The sequence below is a fragment of the Rhinichthys klamathensis genome, unplaced genomic scaffold, assembly GCF_029890125.1.
Source record: "Rhinichthys klamathensis goyatoka isolate OS25496 unplaced genomic scaffold, OSU_Roscu_1.1 h1tg000412l_1, whole genome shotgun sequence".
Taxonomy (NCBI): domain Eukaryota; kingdom Metazoa; phylum Chordata; class Actinopteri; order Cypriniformes; family Leuciscidae; genus Rhinichthys; species Rhinichthys klamathensis.
The window spans coordinates 1,364,482-1,386,310 of record NW_026606912.1 but is presented as its reverse complement, the minus strand read 5'-3'; the positions used below and the strand labels follow the sequence as shown (position 1 = coordinate 1,386,310).

Genomic DNA, 21,829 nt, shown 5'->3' with positions numbered 1-21,829 from the left:
TTTTAATTTTTGGGTGAACTATCCCTTTGGGGTCTGTAATTTTATTAAATGTTTTTGAAAGAAGTCTCTTATACTCGCCACGGCTGCACTTATTTGATCAAAAATACAGTAAATACCATAAAAGATTATTACAATTTAAAATAATGGTTTTCTATTTTTATACATCCTTGAAATGTAATTTATTCCTGTGATGGCAAAGCTGAATGTTAAGCAGTCTTCAGTGTCACGAAATCAGTCTAATATGCTGATTTTATGCTCAAGAAACATTTCTTATTATTATCACAGCTGTGCTGTTTAATATTTTTGTGGATTTTTTCAGGATTATTTGATGAATTGAAGGTTCAAAAGTTTTTGACAGACACTGCTGAAAAATATTTAAAGATAAAACTACTTATAAAACTAAAAACTATTTAAAGATAATTTAAAGATTTTCAAAATTTATTTTTGGGTGAACTATCCCTTTAAGACCACACACAGATGTTGTAGAAGTGCAAAAAAACAAAAGAAATAGGTGAAAGAAAGGACAGCATGACAACAAACGTCTTACCTCCTTTTTGATTTTCTCGTGTTCTCTTTGGAGGCTTTCATACTGGAGAAGTACTGCAGAAATACAAGGGCGCCAGTTAAACATCTCACAAGTCACAACTTCCCAAGAACTACAAAGTCAGTTAATGCAATTTCAATACATGAGAGAGATCAAACTCAAGAGGAAACTTTTACTGCAATAGCTCACAACTCATGTCCAACATGAGGATTGCTCATGGAAACTAAAGCTAATTTACACAAAAGTATTTTTAATGTTGCAAAAATATACAGAGGAAATTCTCTCCATGGATGAGACATACATTTGCTGGTCAACACAATGACAGTTCCACTCATATCTGTCTACATGCCGCCTGTAGTACGAATCAGCATCATCTCTACTGAATATGCATTTAATTTTAGAGCAGAAGCCATGATCTATAAAGGGTTTACAAACCACACTGTGTCTGGGTTATTAATGTCACAGTGAGACAGACTATCATGGAAAAGACAGTCTCTTCAGTTTAATTTTGTAAAGTTTCAGAGCACAGAGCACATTAATCCTAATGTTTTCTGCCTCTATTTATGAGGTCTGCAGCAGGGTGCTTTGAGCAAAAGGATATAAAGCAAATCTTGCCTGAAGATGTCTTTCAGAGAGTTGTTTACTAACCTAATTCTAGAGGGAACTTGTACAGCAGTCAGGAAAATTTACTCATTTAATCCTAACAGTAACATTTGTGGGTTCAAAAAGAATTTATGTATTTTACACAGTTGAAATGAAAGTGCAGACTGTCTTAATTTCATGCAAACAGTTTTAAGTGGTCACATAAATGGTCACATGACTACAAGGGCGTAGATTTGGTTTGAACATTGGGGGGGTTGAAGTTTGGGTATGCCTCCTGATATTGTGATCATGGTATAAATAATGAGGGGGTTGTAATGCATAGATTTAAATATTGGGGGGGGGGGGGGGGTTATATCCCCCCCACCCCCCCCACAAATTACGCCCCTGCATGACTACAGATATCAGAGATGATGTCTGTGTCAAAGCTCCATAAAACATGCCATAATACAGACACAACTACTATATTAATATTCAAAGGGCCTATATAAATCAAATATGTCATAAATCATGATAAAAATATATGTAAATATGTCAGTGGTCACATTTGTGTCCACTGGGAAACCAAAGCCCTATTCTGAATAAGTACTATATAATATGGCAGATTTCTACATTACAACGTACAAGTACAAGTAAATATGCATTTATTCTCGGTTTATTCTTGGTTCTATCTTGTTTTATTGATAAACTGAGAAATTAGTTTTTCACTGGTTACAAATTGTAACCAAAGATAAAGCATACCATTTATAAGTTTTTTTATTTTTAATTATTTTATTTTTATTTTATTTAATGGAATTTATTTTAATTGGCTATCCAATAAGTAAAATACACGTGCTCACCTAGATAGGAAAAATGGAATTGCATGGGTAATAAAAAAAAAACTGCCACTGCACACATATCTTTACATGAAAAACAAAAGAAATGCCAGGATGTTCACCAAAAATGTGTGTGCATGTCGAAACAAGTCTCTCAAAGCAAGAGTTTACAGAATTAAAAGGCTTTACAGTGTTTTCCTCTGCATGCAGAGGGGATTAAACCTACACGGGCAGAGAATGTTATACAATTTTTGTTCCACTTCAGAATTTGTTGGTTGGTAATATATGTAAGATAAGATTGTTTTCCAAATTTCTACACGAACTATTATGGATTTTTCTTTCTGGGAATAAGTATACAATCAAGTTGATATCGAAATGACTGCTTTAACAAGAAACAAATCGACTTCATGTAGGCCTACTATTATAATACCAGTGTGTAGACTGTTAAAGACAGTTACAGCAAGCAACACAGTTCCTATGAGATACCTGCACTATTTATGCATTTGACACCATCCTTACCTTGGTTGGACCGTTCTGAAATCATTTTCACTTCTTTTTGCCGTCCCTTTGACGCCATTGAGAGTTCCTGTGGCTACTGATTCAAAAGTCCGATTAAACACAGCCCGAGCGACACAGGAAATGATACCTGGACACACCTACTGTCACTCGTGCGAACCGTTAAAGTAAACATTCAACATGTTAACGCTAGTTTTCACTCGAATGCTATAATTAGGCCTATTCCAGTAAAAAAAAAAAAAAAACATTAACATGGTATCAGCAAAATGGCATTAAAATAATGAATTAAAAATTACACTCTTTACGATTTTACTAGTGTTTCTTCAACTACGGCCAGTCAACTAAAGTTTCTAACTCTCACAAGTTAATTTACTATAGTTAAATAATCCACAGTGGTTATTATATAAATATGTATTTAAAAAAAAAAAACAATAATAATAAAAATCATAGAAAACTATTTCCAAATCTCAAATTAATTACGCAATGCGTTTAACAAGCATTATGTGGCTGAAATCCCCTGTGATTTTTGTTTAAAAAAAAAAAAATCTGTGGGGGAAATGGCGTATAAACAATCACATACAGTAGACAAAGAAGAAGTTAAAAAACAAAGTTAAAAATGTATGTGTACCTTGATTTTTCTTTGTCTCCTTCACCCATCAGGTCTCATATTTAATCTCAAGCATGCACTTCACTGACTCCTTCCCAAACAAGAACACTTAACATACAAAACTTTTATAAGGGGCTCTCTAATAAAGGTGAAAATGAGACCACCACACCTAAGTGACCAGTGATTTGCTTAAAAAAAAGAAGCAGCAGACAATAGCAGAACAAATTGTAATTTGACCTTAAACATGACATCTTTTACTTTTAGTAAAAATCAATCCCTGGGGCAAAGAATTGCCTGAAGTGAAAGAAACACGGAATAACTGAAAGTACTATTATTGATGTGAAAACTGTTATCTTGGTAGAAAGTCCCGCCACACACAAATTAACGTTCCTGTTATTATGACAAAAAAAATTAAGCAGCCAGCCAATCACGATATAACAATATAATTTAATTCATCTGAGAGGTTTGACAGGTTTAAACAGCAAACAAAACAGGTAAAACACATTTACACATACAGAGTAAGAGGGGAATGTTTAATCAGTCTTACATTGCAGAGCATATTTCAAAGCACAGATGCTGTAAACATCCTCCATCCTCCTCTAAAAGGGAAATAACAGCTGTCAGTAACAAGCACACACACTATATGATCATTCAACACCTATAATTACCTGTCTATCAGCATAACAGAAACTAAGTTTGGTGTGCAAGTATTCATTTAAATTATTATTTTTTTTTTTTTTGGATATTAGAATAAATAAAAGCAAATATTTCCAAGGGAATAAGGGCCTCATTACTTACATTGGAATGTTTGGAAACATCATTTTTACGCTTGTTATAGTGATGAATGGAGGATGTGAGCGATCACACAAATGTGCAAGTGAGCCCTGAATATTTCCCTTTGAGCGCAAATGTTTTTAATATTCTCTTTAGGCTGGAGACAGTGAAAAAACTTGAACAAAAAGAAAAGAAATGAACTACAGGACAGTATGCATCTCCAGCACAATTACACATCCTATCAACATGATACAGTACACACAAACATGTATAACACAACAATGGGGGACACTGGAATAATCTCTGGGGGTCATAACACATGAGACGACAACATGCATGTTTATGAAACAATTTTATGCATGATAAATGTGTATTATCCCAGAGTTATGCCCTGTAATCCTAAATATCACTTGTCAGGCTAAAGGTGGACACAAGGGATGAGATTTTTTGTGGGAGACAGGTCATGGTGACCTTTAGCCCAGGCCTCCAGAAGATGTAGTGGTCTTAGGAGGCTCAGTGGCGGGCAGCGGACTCTCTCGGGTAGAACTCGGCCAGTGTGCTCTGAGGAATTCTCTTCAGCATTTCTTTGGGGAAGATTCGGAGCAACTGCCAACCAATATCCAGCGTCTCGAATACAGTTCTGTTGTCATACGGACCTAGAGAAATGGACACATATCTCATAACCTCATCTAAGTCACATGACATAACATACAAGCTTCCATTATGCATCATATATATATATATATATATATATATATATATATATATATATATATATATATATATATATATATATATATATATATATATATATATATATATATATAGAAGAAAATGTATACTTTTATTCTCCTTTTGAATACTTTATTATTTCAGCAAAGAATCCTGAAAAAAAATGTTTCATGGTTTCCACAAAACTATAAAGCAGCAAAACTGTTTTCAACATAGATAATAATAAGAAATGTTTCTGTTTCTGCCGCAAATCAGCATATTAGAGTGATTTCAGAAGGATCACGTGACACTGAAGACTGGAGTAATGGCTGCTAAAGAATTCAGCTTTGCATCATAGGAACAGTTATTTTTTTTAAAAACTGCCCAAATGTTTGAGTGGTACTGTACATAGAATAGATATATAAAAATGTTAAAATATAGGAATTACAATCAGAAGCTTCAATGTTTAAGCTTTGAAGCAAAGAAAAAGAAAGAAGAAAAAAGCAAATGCAAAGGAATGTCTTAAAGAAATCGACTTTATAGCCTTGTATTTGGCTTTACAGTGTTTGAAAGAAATGTCCTATAAAAACCCTGACTGACACATCGCATCTTTAATGGTGAATTTCAGTTAAACAGAAAAAATATTTACTTGAAGGAAACACTGTATTGTTCTACAAAATCGATGGGGAAAAGAGTAAATGCATGTTTGGTTCTCTGTAAATAGAAGAAATAACTGAGACCCATCTGTGTCTGAAGAACATAGACAATGTCCTTTTCTACCAATGACACAGCGATTGTGTGACAGACACAAAGGAAGCCGAGAGATTTCATCCCAAAAATAGGGCTGCGATCAATATGAAAGATGTGCATACTTTTTTTTTAAATGGAGGATTTGATGGAGACAGAGGGCATAGCACCTTGTGCCACACTATACAGCAGCAGCATTGAGAAGAACATTCACTGAGGTAAAAGTGCTTTGCGGCAGAGCAAGAGCAGTGGCTGAAAGACTGTCTAGTGGTTTCCAATGTAGAATGTAGAATAGTGTACGCGCGCGAGTCTGCAGAACCTTGAATTAAAAAAAAAAGTATATAAAACTGCTCTAGTGTGGTGAACTCTGCTTTAAAAAAAACATAAGTTCCATTTATCAGAGAAAGACTGAAATAATTGGGTCTTCCCAAAGTTTCCTTTCTAGTGCAGACATGAAAAAAACCTGTTTAAAATGGGAGTTTAAATATTCCGGCTTATTTCAGACCTATCTAGAGTGAATGTGCCTATGCATTATTGAGAACCGCACACTAGGGGTTTGTACCTTGAGCAATGAAATTCTTTTCGAACTTCTGCAAGAACTCCAGGTACAGCAGGTCATCTGAGGTCAAAGCTTCCTCACCCACCACAGCCTTCATGGCCTGAACATCTTTACCAATGGCATAACATGCATACTATGGGATTGACATAGAAACAGAGCGAGAATTAGCCTAAAGAAAAAAAATATCACATTAAATGGAATTCTGTTGTAAGAACATTCTACTTCTTTACCAGCTGGTTAGAGACATCAGCGTGATCTTTGCGGGTCATGCCCTCTCCGATAGCGGATTTCATCAATCGAGAGAGAGATGGCAGTACATTGATGGGAGGATAGATCTTTAAGTGGGGAAAGAAAGAACACCAAATAGTACAGTTTTGAAGAATTATACGTTCATATTCATCTGGGAATCAAGTGTGCAAGAATGTGTGAATGTACATAGAATGTATAGTTTGGAGACTAAATAGTCCTTAGAAGTGACCTAAATCTTGCATAAGGAACATTAGGGGACATCCTTATTTGGAAACATTGAAAATAAATGAACTAACTAACTGACTGACTGACTGACTAACTAACTAACTAAAATATCTAAATCATATGCCGAATTAAATAATTGAAATACTAACTGAAATAACAAAAACAAAAAAAACAAAATTAAAGCTGCAATCCGTAACTTTTGGCGCTCTAATTAACGAGACTGCATGCGTCTTGTGGAAGAACATTGTAGCCGGAGGTATTTCTCTCCGTTTATGTCTATGACGAGTCACGCAGGTACTGTGCTACTCCGCAGTGGTACGACCCAAAATAGTCTGAATATAAACACTTATTATAGGTGTACAGCAGAGATTCAGGATAAGACAAAAAGAGGGTTTGGAAAATGGATTCATGATGTACTTGCTTATATAAATTGTCAATTTTGAACAAAAAAAGTTACAGACTGCAGCTTTAACTAAAGAACAATAAAAAGTTTCAAAGAAACTATTCCAGCTTCACAAAAGAAGATGTATTAAATATTAGTTCCAATAAATGAATGTGTATGAAACATTAATGGGTCCTTCTGTACTTTTACAGATTCTGAAATGGATTATGTACCCCTTTCATCTTATTTTCTAATCACAAAGCTTTTCAGCTGTTTGTTATGACTGGCACAACTTCTCACCTGTCTGTTATGCAGTTGTCTGTCTACATACACCTGTCCCTCTGTGATGTATCCAGTCAAATCAGGGATTGGATGGGTGATATCTGTGTGAAACGGGGAGAAAATGAGAAATTAGCGGATTTGAGCATTTATCTTTTTATTTTATTTTTATTATTCAGTCATTTGCTCATTCTAGTCATAAATTATGAGATTTATTAGTTGGTCATTTCATTTGCAGCATCTGAAGATATTAAGTGGTGTATTAATATTGTGATGCCCAAGATAAAAAAGGGCAAAGAAAGCAAAATGAGATGGAGGTTTCCTGGTGCTGCTATAATGGGGAACACCCATTCAAAAAAACACACACGGGTCCCTTCACAAGGATGTTTCTATAGTAACCAAAGCCATCAAGACTGCTAGTTACTGGGCGCAGTTGCTGTGTCCGGCCAGAATACAAAATAAAGACCTAAAATAACTAAATAATTAAATATTAGTGCTGTCAAATCGATTAATTGCATTAACATAAAAGTTTGTTTACATAACATGTTGTATATTATTACATTTTTTTATATACACTCACCGGCCACTTTATTAGGTACCCCATGCTAGTAACGGGTTGGACCCCCTTTTGCCTTCAGAACTGCCTCAATTCTTCGTGGCATAGATTCAACAAGGTGCTGGAAGCATTCCTCAGTTAGTTTGGTCCATATTGACATGATGGCATCACACAGTTGCCGCAGATTTGTCGGCTACACATCCATGATGCGAATCTCCCGTTCCACCACATCCCAAAGATGCTCTATTGGGTTGAGATCTGGTGACTGTGGAGGCCATTTTAGTACAGTGAACTCATTGTCATGTTCAAGAAACCAATTTGAAATGATTAGAGCTTTGTGACATGGTGGAAGTAGCCATCAGAGGATGGGTACATGGTGGCCATAAAGGGATGGACATGGTCAGAAACAATGCTCAGGTAGGCCGTGGCATTTAAACGATGCCCAATTGGCACTAAGGGGCCTAAAGTGTGCCAGGAAAACATCCCCTACACCATTACACCACCACCACCAGCCTGCACAGTGGTAACAAGGCATGATGGTTCCATGTTCTCATTCTGTTTACGCCAAATTCTGACTCTAACATCTGAATGTCTCAACAGAAATCGAGACTCATCAGACCAGGCAACATTTTTCCAGTCTTCAACTGTTCAATTTTGGTGAGCTCTTGCAAATTGTAGCCTCTTTTTCCTATTTGTAGTGGAGATGAGTGGTACCCGGTGGAGTCTTCTGCTGTTGTAGCCCATCCGCCTCAAGGTTGTGCGTGTTGTGGCTTCACAAATGCTTTGCTGCATACCTCGGTTGTAACGAGTGGTTATTTCAGTCACTGTTGCCCTTCTATCAGCTCGAACCAGTCTGGCCATTCTCGTCTGACCTCTGGCATCAACAAGGCATTTCCGCCCACAGAACTGCCGCTCACTGGATGTTTTTTCTTTTTCGGACCATTCTCTGTAAACCCTAGAGATGGTTGTGCGTGAAAATCCCAGTAGATTAGCAGTTTCTGAAATACTCAGACCAGCCCTTCTGGCACCAACAATCATGCCACGTTCAAAGTCACTCAAATCACCTTTCTTCCCCATACTGATGCTCGGTTTGAACTGCAGGAGATTGTCTTGACCATGTCTACATGCCTAAATGCACTGAGTTGCCGCCATGTGATTGGCTGCTTAGAAATTAAGTGTTAACGAGCAGTTGGACAGGTGTACCTAATAAAGTGGCCGGTGAGTGTATGTGTGTGTGTGCATGTCTGTGTATATCTACATACCCACGTATATTTATACACATATGCTGTATGTGCATATATGTGTATGTGTATATACAATATATACACACAGACATATTTACAATACATATAAATGTAATAATATACACACACACACACACATATATATTATGTAAAGACAAACTTTTATGTTAGATGTGATTAATCGATTTGAAAGCACTTTTAAATATATTTAAACAAATAACTAAAAAGAATACTGAACTAACTAAATAAATAAACTAAATAACTGGTAGCACTTTATTTTACAATCCTGTTCCCCATGTACATACGATGTACTTATTACAGTAATTACAATAACTGGATAATAACTAGGTACTAATCCTGAACATACACCTAAACCTAACCCCTGTAGTTACCATATATATATATATATATATATATATATATATATATATATATATAAAATATATATATATATATATATATATATATATTTATTAATTGTTTCCATCAGGCTGAATTCTAAGTTTGATTTCATAGAAACGTAATAGCACACGTCTAAACAAATTGCACAGTTTCATAGCTCAAATATAGGATGAGATTCACACTGAAGTTTATAGTATATTATAGTACATTAGTATATTAATTAATGTTATATAAAATAGGTCTATGGTCTAATTTAGGAAGCTAAATAAATGTGTATGTGCTTGTACCATCATTAGGCATGGTTAGAATGGGGATCTGGGTGATTGATCCATTTCTGCCCTCCACTCTTCCAGCACGCTCATAGATTGTAGCAAGATCAGTGTACATGTAACCTGGGAAACCACGACGACCCGGCACCTCTTCACGAGCAGCAGACACCTACAACCCGCAACACATCAGGATAAAATTGGTGTTTAACATCATGACAAGAGAGGTTCTGTGTGTGTTCTCCTGTGAAGTTCCACAGAAGCATCTTATAACAATGGAGTCACAAAAAACGAAAGAGTAGCATAGCATCTGTTCCACAACAAGCGATCAATGACAGCCTTTTCAAGTCAGTCAAATGAGGTTAATCTGTTTTCTACTTGGTACATCTACACACAGGCACTTTTATAAGCAGAAAATACACTCAGATCTTCTCCCAAGGTTAAAACGAGTGTAGACACCGTTCTGAGCCTCACCTTTACCAGGCTGAATGGGTGAGGGAGTTAAATGTTAATGCTCCCGTAGCTCTTTGGAAGTGGCTGCCAACCGCAGAAGCCAAAGCAAGCAGCTTTGATAGAACTGAATGTATCCCAAGGTTACAGAGGCACAAAGGTAGGAGAGAATGGTCCTTTCACATGCAATCATAACTATTTAGAATGAGCATTATGCATTTGACACGTTTAGACATCAAAACATGTTTGTGGTAGAAAAACGATAATCACTGGCATGAGGGGGGAAGAAAAGAGATGTTGCCAAAAAAAAGTATCTTCAGGAGGATGAGGAACAGAGTGGAATGAAGTATACACAAATGTTATTTTGTACTAATCTTCTGTTTATATAATGCCCCACTGGTATATTTGGAATGGCATACTACCTTACTACTACTAAATAATATGTATATTTTTTGTACTCATAATGTGACCTAATATATTTACCAAACTGTGCCGTATACATTCAGAGCACGCTGTATGGAATACAGTATTCCTAAAGCAACACACTCCATTTCCCTTACCCTTCCAGTGTGACAAATAAATCAAAAGCAACATCAACCTTGATTTTTTTTTTATTAAAAACATCCCCATTCTTCACTCGCGATTTAACCATTTTTTTCTTTCTTTTTTTCCCCTTGTAAAAACGTTCTCTCTCGCCAGTCAGATCCAATCATGAGTCAATAAAAATTTATGAAATATTGGTCAGATATTACTTCTGGTTCATTCATCACATACCAAGTGGAAGGTCAGCAAGTTGAGCACATTGCATTTCGAAATAGTGTCCTCTAGACATTGAAATGCAATGTGCTCAACTTGCTGTCCTTCCTCTAGTTTATGCTACACATTTTGCCAAATGTAGTACTGTAGGGTCCTTGACGGATTTTATGCATACAAAAAATGTGCATACTTTGCACAGTGTATACACAAAATTTACAGCAGAAACAATATTAGTTGAATGCCAATATGCTATTCGGAACAAAGACAATGTCTTGTTTTAAACAAAACCCGATGTAAAACCATGATTCTTACACTTTGGCAGATGGTGCTGAAATCCATTCATTACGATTGGACACAGTGGCTCTTCAACATAAGCCACACAGGAAACAAGATACTAACCGTAACGCTGGCCATTGCTCCAATACGGTTCCAAATGTCAAGAGGGGGTTACTGTCCTTTTGTTACACGAGATTGTGCTCTTTTATAGCCGTCATAGCGGTTTTCTGTTTGAGCTGTTTTCACTCCCAAACATTTGGAATTTGATATGATGGAAATGGCTCTGTACATGCACAAGTCAACAACTCGTATTGCTAATGTGAGTTGAGAGGCTCTAAGTAAGGTTGTTATATACATACATATAATGCGAAATAAATGCGTTTGCTGTGCATCAAGTCTAAGAAGTGCACAGTATAATGGCTGGGAAATCATAAAAGGATAAGAAAACCAAACAGAGAGACTTAGGATTATTTACATTACAAGGTCAATTATGCTTAAGCAGATATGAAATTTAAATGGCTAACAACATGATACATCATAAAACAGGGCACTGGAAAAATCCCCACAAAGCAGAGAATGTGTCGCAGATTTGTCTGCCCTTGCAACTAATAGAAAAACCTACTAGTCCCTTGAAAGCTTTCATATCAACAGGAACTGTTTATATGAGGTACATGTGCATTATGCCTCTGTAAAAGAGACCTTCCACCATGTTTGTTGAAAAGGCTGAAGGCATAAGATTTATTAAATAAATAAAGACATACATGGTTAGAAAACGCACTGAATGAGTTCTTATAGCTTGTCCGCTTACCAATATAAACCTATTGGAACACTGAAATTCCTTCAGTTTATTCATTTATGGTGACTATAGTCTATAGGGGCAGTTTTGCGTACTAGAGCAGCATTCATTGGGATGTCACATACTTATTTCTTTTGAAGGGGCGCTGGAGGAAGCCCTGAATCATTTGATGCCACAAGCGAGATTAAATGTGACCAGAAGGAAAAAGACAAGGATTTTAATTATCTTATTTCAACAACTTCAATGCTCAGAAGGACAACTTCTATGCTCAGTAAGGCTGCATTTATTTTGATCAAAAAAGCAGCAAGAACAGTAATATTGTGAAATATTATTACAATTTGAAATAACCGTTTTCTATTTTAATAGACACTATATGGACAAGTATTGGGACACACCTCAAAATTATTGAATTCGGATGTTTCAATCAAACCCATTGCCACCGGAGTATAAAATCAAACACCTAGCTATGGTCTGCCTTTACAAACATTTGTGGGGAAAAATTGGTCGTTTTAAAAAGCTCAGTGATTTCAAGTATGGTACTGTGATCGGATGCCACCTTCACAAAGTCAGTTCGTGAAATTTCATCCCTGTTAGATATTCCACAGTCAACTGTAAGTGGCATTATTGGAAATTGGAAGCATTTAGGAAAAGCAGCAACTCATCCACGAAGCGGAACGGAAGACCACTTAAAGTCACAGAGCGAGATTACCGAGTGCTAAGGTGCATGGTGCGTGAAAGTCACCAATGCTCTGCTGATTCCATAGATGAAAAGTTCTAAACTTCCACTGGCATTTATATCAGCACAAAAACTGTGCAGTGGGAGCTTCGTAGAATGGGTTTTTATGGCCGAGCAGCTGCATACCAGCCTCACATCAAGTACAATGCCAAGCGTCAGATGGAGTGGTGTAAAGCACACCGCTACTGCAGTGGAAACATGTTCTGTGGAGTGACAAATCACACTTCTCTGTTTGTCCAACAGTGCCTGACTTTAGAATTGCCAAAAATTCCCACAGGAACACAAATCTTGTGGAAAGCCTTCCCATATGAGTGGAAGCTGTTATAACTTCAAAGGGGGACATAACTCCATATTAATGTCTATGTATTTAGAATGCCCCTGTTGGTGTGATGGTCAAGTGTCCCAAAACTTGTGTCCATGTAGTGTATTTTAAAGTGTAATTAATTTGTGATGGCAAAGCTGAATTTTTTAGCAGCCATTATTCCAGTCATCGGTGTAGCTCAGACATAATTCTATGATCCTTCAGAAATCTTTCTAATATGCGGTTTTGGTGCTCAAGAAACATTTCCTAGTATTATCAATGTTGAAAAAAGTTGTGCTGCTTATTATTTTTGCAGACACTATGATAATTTTTTTTCAGGATTCTTTGATGAATAGAAAGTACACAGCATTTATTTGAAATAGATTTTTTTTTTTCTTGGTAAAGTAAAAGGCCCTTGCTTCTAGCATATCAATATGATATGGTCCTCACCTCTCTCAGAGCCTCTGCATAGGAGCTCATGTCTGTGAGGATGACCAACACATGCTTCTCACACTGATACGCCAGATACTCCGCTGTGGTCAAAGCCAGACGTGGGGTGATGATGCGTTCAATGCTATGTAGAAAACATTAAAATAGTCAATACGTTATACAAAATGCATTACATAAGAGGATGGAGGTCATTTAAATGAATTCTCACGTAGGATCATTGGCCAGGTTCAGGAACAAGCACACATTGTCCATAGAACCGTTCTCCTCAAAGTCTGACTTAAAGAAGCGTGCCGTCTCCATGTTGACCTGGAATTCAAACAAAAACAAAAAAAACATCTGAAACGCCAAACAAACCCAAAGTCACTGTTATTTCATTAGAGGCTGAAAAAACAGACAATGTCAGGTATTTCTTGTTCATTGTTAAAACAAAATCTCCACTATTTAGTTCAAAATGACCTCTTGAAGTACACTTCCTGCTAGGAAGGAAAATCCTTTTCCCTTTATATTTTGACCACCCTGCACATAAAATCAAGATATAGAGTTACAAGGTGTCAAAAGCGAATGCATTAGCTTTGAGTCCGCACCGGGAGCCCAGTGGCCACAGGACACAAGGCTGGGTCAGTGACATTTCAAGCATGGGTTAATGGAAGCCCTCCACACTTGAATACACAGGTGAACCTGACACCTGCTGCAGGTAATACCCGTCTGAGAGGACAGACCGCAGCCACTCAGGTGACAATAACAAAGGTTTGGAGAGGAAGCAGACAGCTGAGGGCAGAAGGTTAAGGTGGTGCTGAAGAGCAGGATTAAGTCACCTATGAGGACCAACATTCACCCACTCACACAAAAAGAACACAATTTTACATTCCGTCCACTGAGAGGATCATTTAACACAAGCATCCTGAAATTCATGCAAGAATTTGACTCATGTATTAGAGACCTAGATGTAAACCAGGATTTACTATTGTAAAGAAAATGACCACACAAGGAAGCTCGAGTAAAACAAGCATTTGATTACTGTAAGAAAAAAAACACACAAGAAAACACATAATTGGACACCGTGGCACAAATAAAGGCACAGACAACCACTCACCCCCATAGCAGCAAAGACGATGGCAAAGTTTTCTGAAGTGTAGTCCATCACATCTTTGGATTTCTGAACCAAACCAGCCTGACGACAGATCTGGGCAGCAATCTACCAGTCAAAAATCACAAAACCAAAATTAGTTAGCCTTGTACATTATCGGTTTTATCTTGGAACCTAATTTAAAAATAATTTTGGAATAACGTTAAAATACACAGAAATTGGGCATTTTCAGTTCATCAACAAGTACATGTCATAACACTACTGTACTAGTTGATTCACAAGCTATAATTATTTTAATTTATTATTAGTTAAAATAATCAACACTACTGTTCAAAAGTATGGGGTCGGCAAGATTTTTTAATATTTTTGAAAGAACTTCCTTATCTTCACCAAGGCTGCAATTATTTGATCAAAAAACAGTAATACTGTGAAATTTACTATTTTAATATATTTTCAAATGTAATTTATTCCTGTGATGGCTAAGCTGAATTTTCAGCAGCAAATACTCCAAAAACAAATGTTAAAAAAGTTGTGCCACTTAATATTTGTGTGGAAACCATGATACATTTTTTTCCCTCAGTATTCTTTGATGAATGGAAAGTTCAAAAGAACAGAATTTAATTAAAAAGGAAACTTTTGTTACACATGTAATGTACTGTACATGGGTGCAGATGCCTATTTGTGTGTGCATTTGCAACAAAGAGATTAAGACTATAAGCATGAGGAATTTCACGCTTATCACTTAATGTAATGGTCCTGGATGTCTAATCCGGCCTGACCCCAGACTGAACTCTGACCCTGAACACCTGTTTCTCTGAGTGGATAAAGCTGACTGTGACCCCATGACTCCTGTTTAATGAAACGAGAACCTTTTATATCACAGCACAGCACCTTCATTAGTGAGACACTGAAACTCACTTTACACTTGGGCTGGTGGAAGTTCACACCATTCAACCTTGGCTTTTGATCATATATTTTCACAACTGACAATCACTAGAGCTTTATTATCTCTTCACAGCGTATATACTGGAAAAATTATTGTCCTAAACTACTCTTTAACTTTTTATCTTGTTGCCATGACAGAGTTCAAAACTCTTCCTTCCTTGAAGCATGTATTTGATGGTTCACTCCCTCAGATGGCCTCGAACATTTCAGATGGGCTTTTCACACTTGTAATTGTTAACTCATAAAGCTACTGTATTCCTGTTCCTTAAAATCAACTCACTTAAACATTCTAGCACAGCAGTTTCACATTGTATACCATTAAATTCAGGGTTAGCACTGCAAGGGCAGGACTAACCCTGGTCTGGAGCCGGTTTTCATAACTTACTTTCTTTACCCAGGGTCAAAAGTTGTCTTAATACAGGGTTTAAAATGACATAAACCCAGGGTTAAGCATAGTGTGAAAAGCCCCAAAGTGTTGTGGTTTATTACTATTGCCTGTGTCTGTGTGTGTGTGTGTGTGTGTGTGTGTGTGTGTGTGTGTGTGTGTGTGTGTGTGTGAGCTTAAGGGTGTTAATGGGAACTTTCTTGTTGATGTTTTGGAGAGAAGCGCTCTCTCTCGAGTGTTAAAATCTCCGGGCTGAGTGAACCAGCCAGTGACATTCACACAAGAGAATAATTGTGCTTGCGGTAAGAAAATGTACACAAAGCCTCATTTGCCAAAAACGAATTATGTCGTGCAATAAAGTGGCACATCTAATAAAGATTTGAAATATCTGCGACTGGACCTAAAAAATATTTTAAATGAAAATAAGTTATGCCATTTAGATTTCATAATGGTCTGACAAGACAACATTTACTAAATAAATGTCCTGTTCATGTAGCAAAAGCATTAAAGGAATGGTTCACCAAAAAATGAAAATTCTGTCATTAATTACTCACCCTCGTGCAGACTTTCGTTCATCTTCAGAACGCAAATAAAGATCTTTTTGATGAAATCTGAGAGATTTATGTCCCTCCATTAACAGCTACGCAACTGACACTTTGACACGTCAAAAAGTTAATAAAGAGAATTTAAAGCCTGAATTCAATCTGTTCATCATATAAAGTGATCGTGTCTCTTCAGAAATTTTTGGACTAAACCGCTCAATTCATATGGATTAGTTTTACGATCCCTTTATGAACTTTTTGAAGTCTCAAAGTGTCAGTTGCATTGCTGTCTATGTAGGGACAGAAAGCTCTCAGATTTCATCTCTCAGATTTAATTTCAGGGTGAGTAATTAATGAAAGAAATTTTCATTTTTGGGAGAAATATCCCTTTAAAGAAACAAAAAAAACTAAATAAATAAATAACAAAATTTTGGGTGGCCCTGGGAAAAAGGTCCTCATGTCCTTTGCACAAAGCCCTTAAAACACTGCAAAATATACAGACAAATTAAAACACACATAATAGAAATAATAGACAATGCTTTGAGAATCATTCATTTTCTTCCTTAGAGTTCAGAGCATTTACTCGGCAAATGACACGTGTTTGAATGTTTTAGGACACACTTGACTAAAGTTGTTCGCTGTAATTTTATAATTCTAAACAATATCTCAAAACAGCACCTAAACTAAGGGTGAAATGATGGCACTGAGGTTTAGAAATTATTTGACCTTGAATTACTAACAAACTACTTCACAAAACTACTTCATCATACAAAATTAATTATAATTATGAAACTAAACCAGAGTCTAAAGGACTATTGAACTTGACAATGATACAAAATAGCAGAAAATAGTAATGATTGACCTTCTTAGAGTGCTGTAGGGATGACGTATTTTTGTACGCCAAAACCCAGAAACATGTTAGCATTTAAGCACTTATGGTTCCATCGTTCCGACGTCAATGGGATTTTGGTTAAAATAATGAAATAAGTTCTGTGGGCGGTGAACACAAGATCGAAATATTTTCACGTTTCATTCTATGATAAAACACACCAGTTACACCCCACTTGTGACATTGAATTCGAGCAACCATGGTGTAGTTCGTTCCTAGCCTAGGATTAGGTTTTTATATTTTTCTGCCGATTGTATTTAGGCTTCAAAATTCATAAAAGTTGTGTTCATTTGTGAAAATTATCTTGACGGACAAAACATGCAGCTATCATAAACTTTTGTTGAACACAGAGCTTATTTTTTGTGATAATTCAAAATCCTATGGAAAAATCATATTGTTTTTTTGTCGAGGGAACCAGTGTGATGTTAACTTCGTTGCTTGTAGGTTTGGCCAACAAATTTACTTCATCTCTGCAGCACTCTATACAAGGCAGCCTACTTATATTCTTAATAGCTCATGTCATGGGTTACAACGTCCATTTTCCAGCCTGACAGCAGATAAGTTTGGCAGCTGAGTCACTTACAGTCATAGTGGTATATGTAGTAGTGGGCATAACCTACTAAAAATAAATAATAAATAGTTATATTCCTATTTTCCTATCACTAATAAATAGTGATAAAAAGCTGGTGGCAAAGATATTGACTGTGACCTCTACCAATGTTCTTTGAAAGTTTGATGAACAAATTTAGAGTTCAAGAATCATTTGTAGTTCTCATCATTTAGTTCAGCCAGGACATTACACTTATCTTAGAACTTACCATGTGACCTCAAGCAGGTTCTGGACGTATTGATCATTACTAAGTGGTTGGTTTTGTTTGGGTACTCTAGAGCTCTCGAAATCATACCGGTTCTTCCCACATTCACACGAGAGGAGAATGTGATGAAACGAACCCTGACCCACCTCACTGTTTCCACAGAAACACCACAGGCTGAAATCAATTACGGATCCCTCTCAAATTAACGTTAATCACACAGCCTTGTCTCGCTCGCGGGTATAATACAGAAAATGGAACTGTGGCTGCCTCGGTGCTACACAATAAAGTGCTAAATTTGATCACAACACTTCAAATGAGGGAATTTAAATAAATCCCTCTAGGTTTCATTAAAATAATTAAAACACACTGGCAAGCAGCATGGTCTGTATTGTATCATCGGTTCCTGAATTGGGCTCTGGATAAAGACAGATTCCTGTGGAGCATTTCGAAGAAAGTTACAAATCTGGCTGGATGAATGCAATTACAAGGTGAATCTAAGTCCTGCTTAAACGCCAGAAATGTATGCTAGTTGTAAAACAATATGTGACCCTGGATCACAAAACCAGTCACAAGTAGCACAGGTACTGTATATTTGTGGCAATAGCCAACAATACATTGTATGGGTCAAAATGATCGATTTTTCTTTTATGCCAAAAATCATTAGGATATTAGGTAAAGATCATGTTCCATGAATATATATTGTAAATTTCCTACCTTAAATATATAAAACATTTATTTTTGTGAGTGAATGCAGTACAATCGCGAACATAAATGGACAACTTTAAAGGCGATTTTCTCAATGTTTCGATTTTTTTGCACCCTCAGATTCCAGATTTTCAAATCGTATTTAGCTTATTTATTCAGCTTTTAGATGAAGTATAAATCTCAATTTAAAACAAATGACCCAAGTGACTGGTTTTGTGGTCCAGGGTCACATATAATGGTCAGACAATAATCTCAAAAAAGGCCAAATATCATTAGGCTTAGCCATGCCCACTTGACCAATAAACAGAAGTAATAGTTATTTTAAAAAAGTAACACACAATTTATATTTTTTAGTATTGATTATATTATATTAGCCTATATTATATTATATTATATTATATTATATTAACAAACCACGCCTCAAAATATTATAAAATAAAGAAATATTAAAAAATATTTTAGTCAATAAGTCATCCAATAATTGTAATGGTGTCAGGGAATGATATTAAATTGTATAATTTAATAATTTTACACAATCTAGATATTGGCCAAAGAAAAGTCCATATTGGACGACAAAAGCCAACCTGCAGAGCAATCATTTCTATTGTGTAATGAGTTAAACACACCTCATTATGTGGTAGTCCAGCAGCACTAAAGATGGGGATCTTCTGCCCACGGGCAATACTGTTCATGCCATCAATAGCAGAGATGCCAGTCTGAATCATCTCCTCAGGGTAGATACGACACTGAGGGTTGATGGGCTGACCTAAGAGAAATCAAAGTGAGAACAGTGACCTCACATGTGCAGAAAACCTATCTGGTACTTAAGAGTCTACAAGGTACAACTTCTATTTCTAAAGGAGGAAAACGATTTTCTTTAGGCAAAACTATCCACATTGACCACTCATGGCAAATGATCAAGGCTTACATTTTAGAAAAAAAAAAATTCTCATTAAGGCATATCAGCATTCTACACACCATTTGGAGTGGTATGACCTTGAAACCTGATCAACCTTTTATTACGCCCCCTCTTATCCGTTTGGCTCATTCAAACATTGCTTTGAGTCCCCATTGTATACCTTTGATAGCTCAAAGGCTCACCTTTGCCATTTCAGCTTAGCAGAGATCAGGGTCATGAGGTCAGTAAATGGCTTAGAAAGCACACAAAAATTCCCTTTCAATCTCTCAAAATATTCAAATACTAACAAGGAGGAATTTTAGGCATTTATAAACATATTACTGGTCTTTCAACTAAGCTGCAGACAAACTGAGCACACACTGACAAAGAACATTTAACACGGCTCGTGGTAGCCTAATTGGTAAAGCTGTGCTGCTAAATTTTAAAATCAGTTTGATACCAAAAAGACCCAACATTTAGAGTAAATGAGATCACAGTATTGCTCAGTCATCTATGCGCCTCTCAAGAAGACACTTGTTCCTGCAAATGTTATATAAAGCCTAAAAAAAGAAGCCTCTTACCCATGATGTCCAAATAGTCCTCAGCCAGAACAGTAGGACCCCGGTCAATGGGTTTACCTGACCCGTTGAAAACACGTCCTGAAATAAAACGACAAGTTCTTCATGACATCTGTATTGGTCATGTAGAAGACACATAAAGACAATGATTACATAGGCTGCATGAGCATTAGTCACATGCTTACCAAGCATATCCTCAGACACAGGTGTGCGCAAGATGTCCCCAGTGAATTCACATGCGGTCTTCTTAGCATCGATACCTGAGGTTCCTTCAAACACCTGATGGGCACAAAATGTAAATATTTTTCAGTTATGATCGAAACTTAACTTGAGATACTGTAAGTACTGACTCTAACAGATACTCTAACAAAAATGTATAGAGAATAGTTCGATTTTAAAAGAAAAAGATGATTTCAGTGCACCTGGACGACAGCTTTGGTGCCAACGACCTCCAGAACCTGCCCACTCCTCTTGGTCCCATCAGGTAAGGTGAGGTGCACAATCTCTGCATAACGTGGGAACTAGAGGAGGACAACAAAGAAAGATGAAGAAGAGGATCAATATATACTACCATTCCAACCCGTTCAGTTTTTTTGGGGGAAATATAAAAATAAAATATTTTATTTAACAATGATTCATTAATCAAGTGACAGTAAAGACGTACATTGTTACAAAAAAATGGTTTTTAACAATGATAATAATCAGAAAATTTTCTTGAGCAGCAAATCATCATATTATACTGATTTCTGAAGGATTGTGTGACACTGAAGACTGGAGTAATGATGCAGAAAATTCACCTCTGCCATCACAGGAATAAATTACAAATAATAACTATATAATGTTTAACTATAAAATTATTCTTGTTTTCTTCACTACAGTTGGAAAAAATGTCCTTCTTTCCTTTTTCTTTTACATATGAAAGCTAGGACTATTTTTTTGTATTGTCTTGACTAAAAATTATGAGTTAAATGTTACGAATTAAAAGGCAAAATAGGAATATAACTATTATTATTTTTTCTCTGTACAGTCACTTTAAGAAGTTTAAAACAAAAGAAAGAATAAATCTTCTCATATTTTGAGATACTTTACATGTTAAAACATGGAAATAGGTCTTACTTTGACATTGTCCAAGATAACCAGTGGCCCATTTACACCAGACACAGTAGAGTAGGCTGAGGATGACAAAAACAACACAAAACATAAAAATATACACAATAAACCTTTTTACAGAATCTGTACTGCTTGGAAAGGATGCTATATATAACACCTCATAACTAATATTAAAATGTACACCTTCAATTTGCATTTTTATTTGACCATTTGAGACGCCCCGAATAGTAAACATGCAATTACTAAACGGATATATGGGAAACTTTTATTGATTCTAGGTTGCTGCATGTCTTCTTGACAAGCATGAGAGTGCACTACACACACACACACACACACACACACACACACACAAACACACTGTGACCAATAAAGTGCATGATATTTGCTACAAAAGCCCACAATCACATGGAAATGAGGACTCTTTCTCTTGACACCTGTGCATCTAATTGTACACAGTGACCTTTACTGGAGTATTCTAAATGGCTTTCATAAATTTCCATGTCCAAATGTCAGGGCTACAGGAACATAGTTAGCACATTCAAGGCAGCTTTTTCGGCAGATGTCACGATGGGGGACGACATCTTCACTCTGTTCTGTGAGGGACAATTACTTGCCTCAGACTATGGTAATTTAT

The 21,829-nt window shown here is 36.4% G+C and overlaps 2 protein-coding genes across 2 annotated transcripts in view; both read right to left on the bottom strand.

Moving 5' to 3' along the window:
• Window positions 1–2,601, bottom strand: part of shtn1 (shootin 1) — a 38,651-nt gene extending 36,050 nt beyond the window's left edge. The window contains exons 1-2 of the mRNA XM_056235024.1: window positions 2,479–2,601; window positions 548–600 (exon numbers count right to left, since the gene is read on the bottom strand). Coding sequence (XP_056090999.1) covers window positions 548–600; window positions 2,479–2,536 — 111 coding nt within the window. The 5' untranslated portion in view covers window positions 2,537–2,601. The remainder of the gene's footprint in view (window positions 1–547; window positions 601–2,478) is intronic.
• Window positions 2,602–3,874: 1,273 nt separating this feature from the next.
• atp6v1ba (ATPase, H+ transporting, lysosomal, V1 subunit B, member a) overlaps window positions 3,875–21,829 on the bottom strand; it is a 30,263-nt gene continuing 12,308 nt past the window's right edge. Inside the window, exons 2-14 of the mRNA XM_056235008.1 lie at window positions 21,202–21,257; window positions 20,508–20,606; window positions 20,271–20,364; window positions 20,089–20,166; window positions 19,236–19,375; window positions 14,335–14,436; window positions 13,450–13,547; window positions 13,242–13,365; window positions 9,498–9,648; window positions 7,030–7,112; window positions 6,104–6,208; window positions 5,877–6,006; window positions 3,875–4,512 (exon numbers count right to left, since the gene is read on the bottom strand). Of these exons, the coding sequence (XP_056090983.1) occupies window positions 4,370–4,512; window positions 5,877–6,006; window positions 6,104–6,208; window positions 7,030–7,112; window positions 9,498–9,648; window positions 13,242–13,365; window positions 13,450–13,547; window positions 14,335–14,436; window positions 19,236–19,375; window positions 20,089–20,166; window positions 20,271–20,364; window positions 20,508–20,606; window positions 21,202–21,257 (1,403 nt within the window). The 3' untranslated portion in view covers window positions 3,875–4,369. The remainder of the gene's footprint in view (window positions 4,513–5,876; window positions 6,007–6,103; window positions 6,209–7,029; window positions 7,113–9,497; window positions 9,649–13,241; window positions 13,366–13,449; window positions 13,548–14,334; window positions 14,437–19,235; window positions 19,376–20,088; window positions 20,167–20,270; window positions 20,365–20,507; window positions 20,607–21,201; window positions 21,258–21,829) is intronic.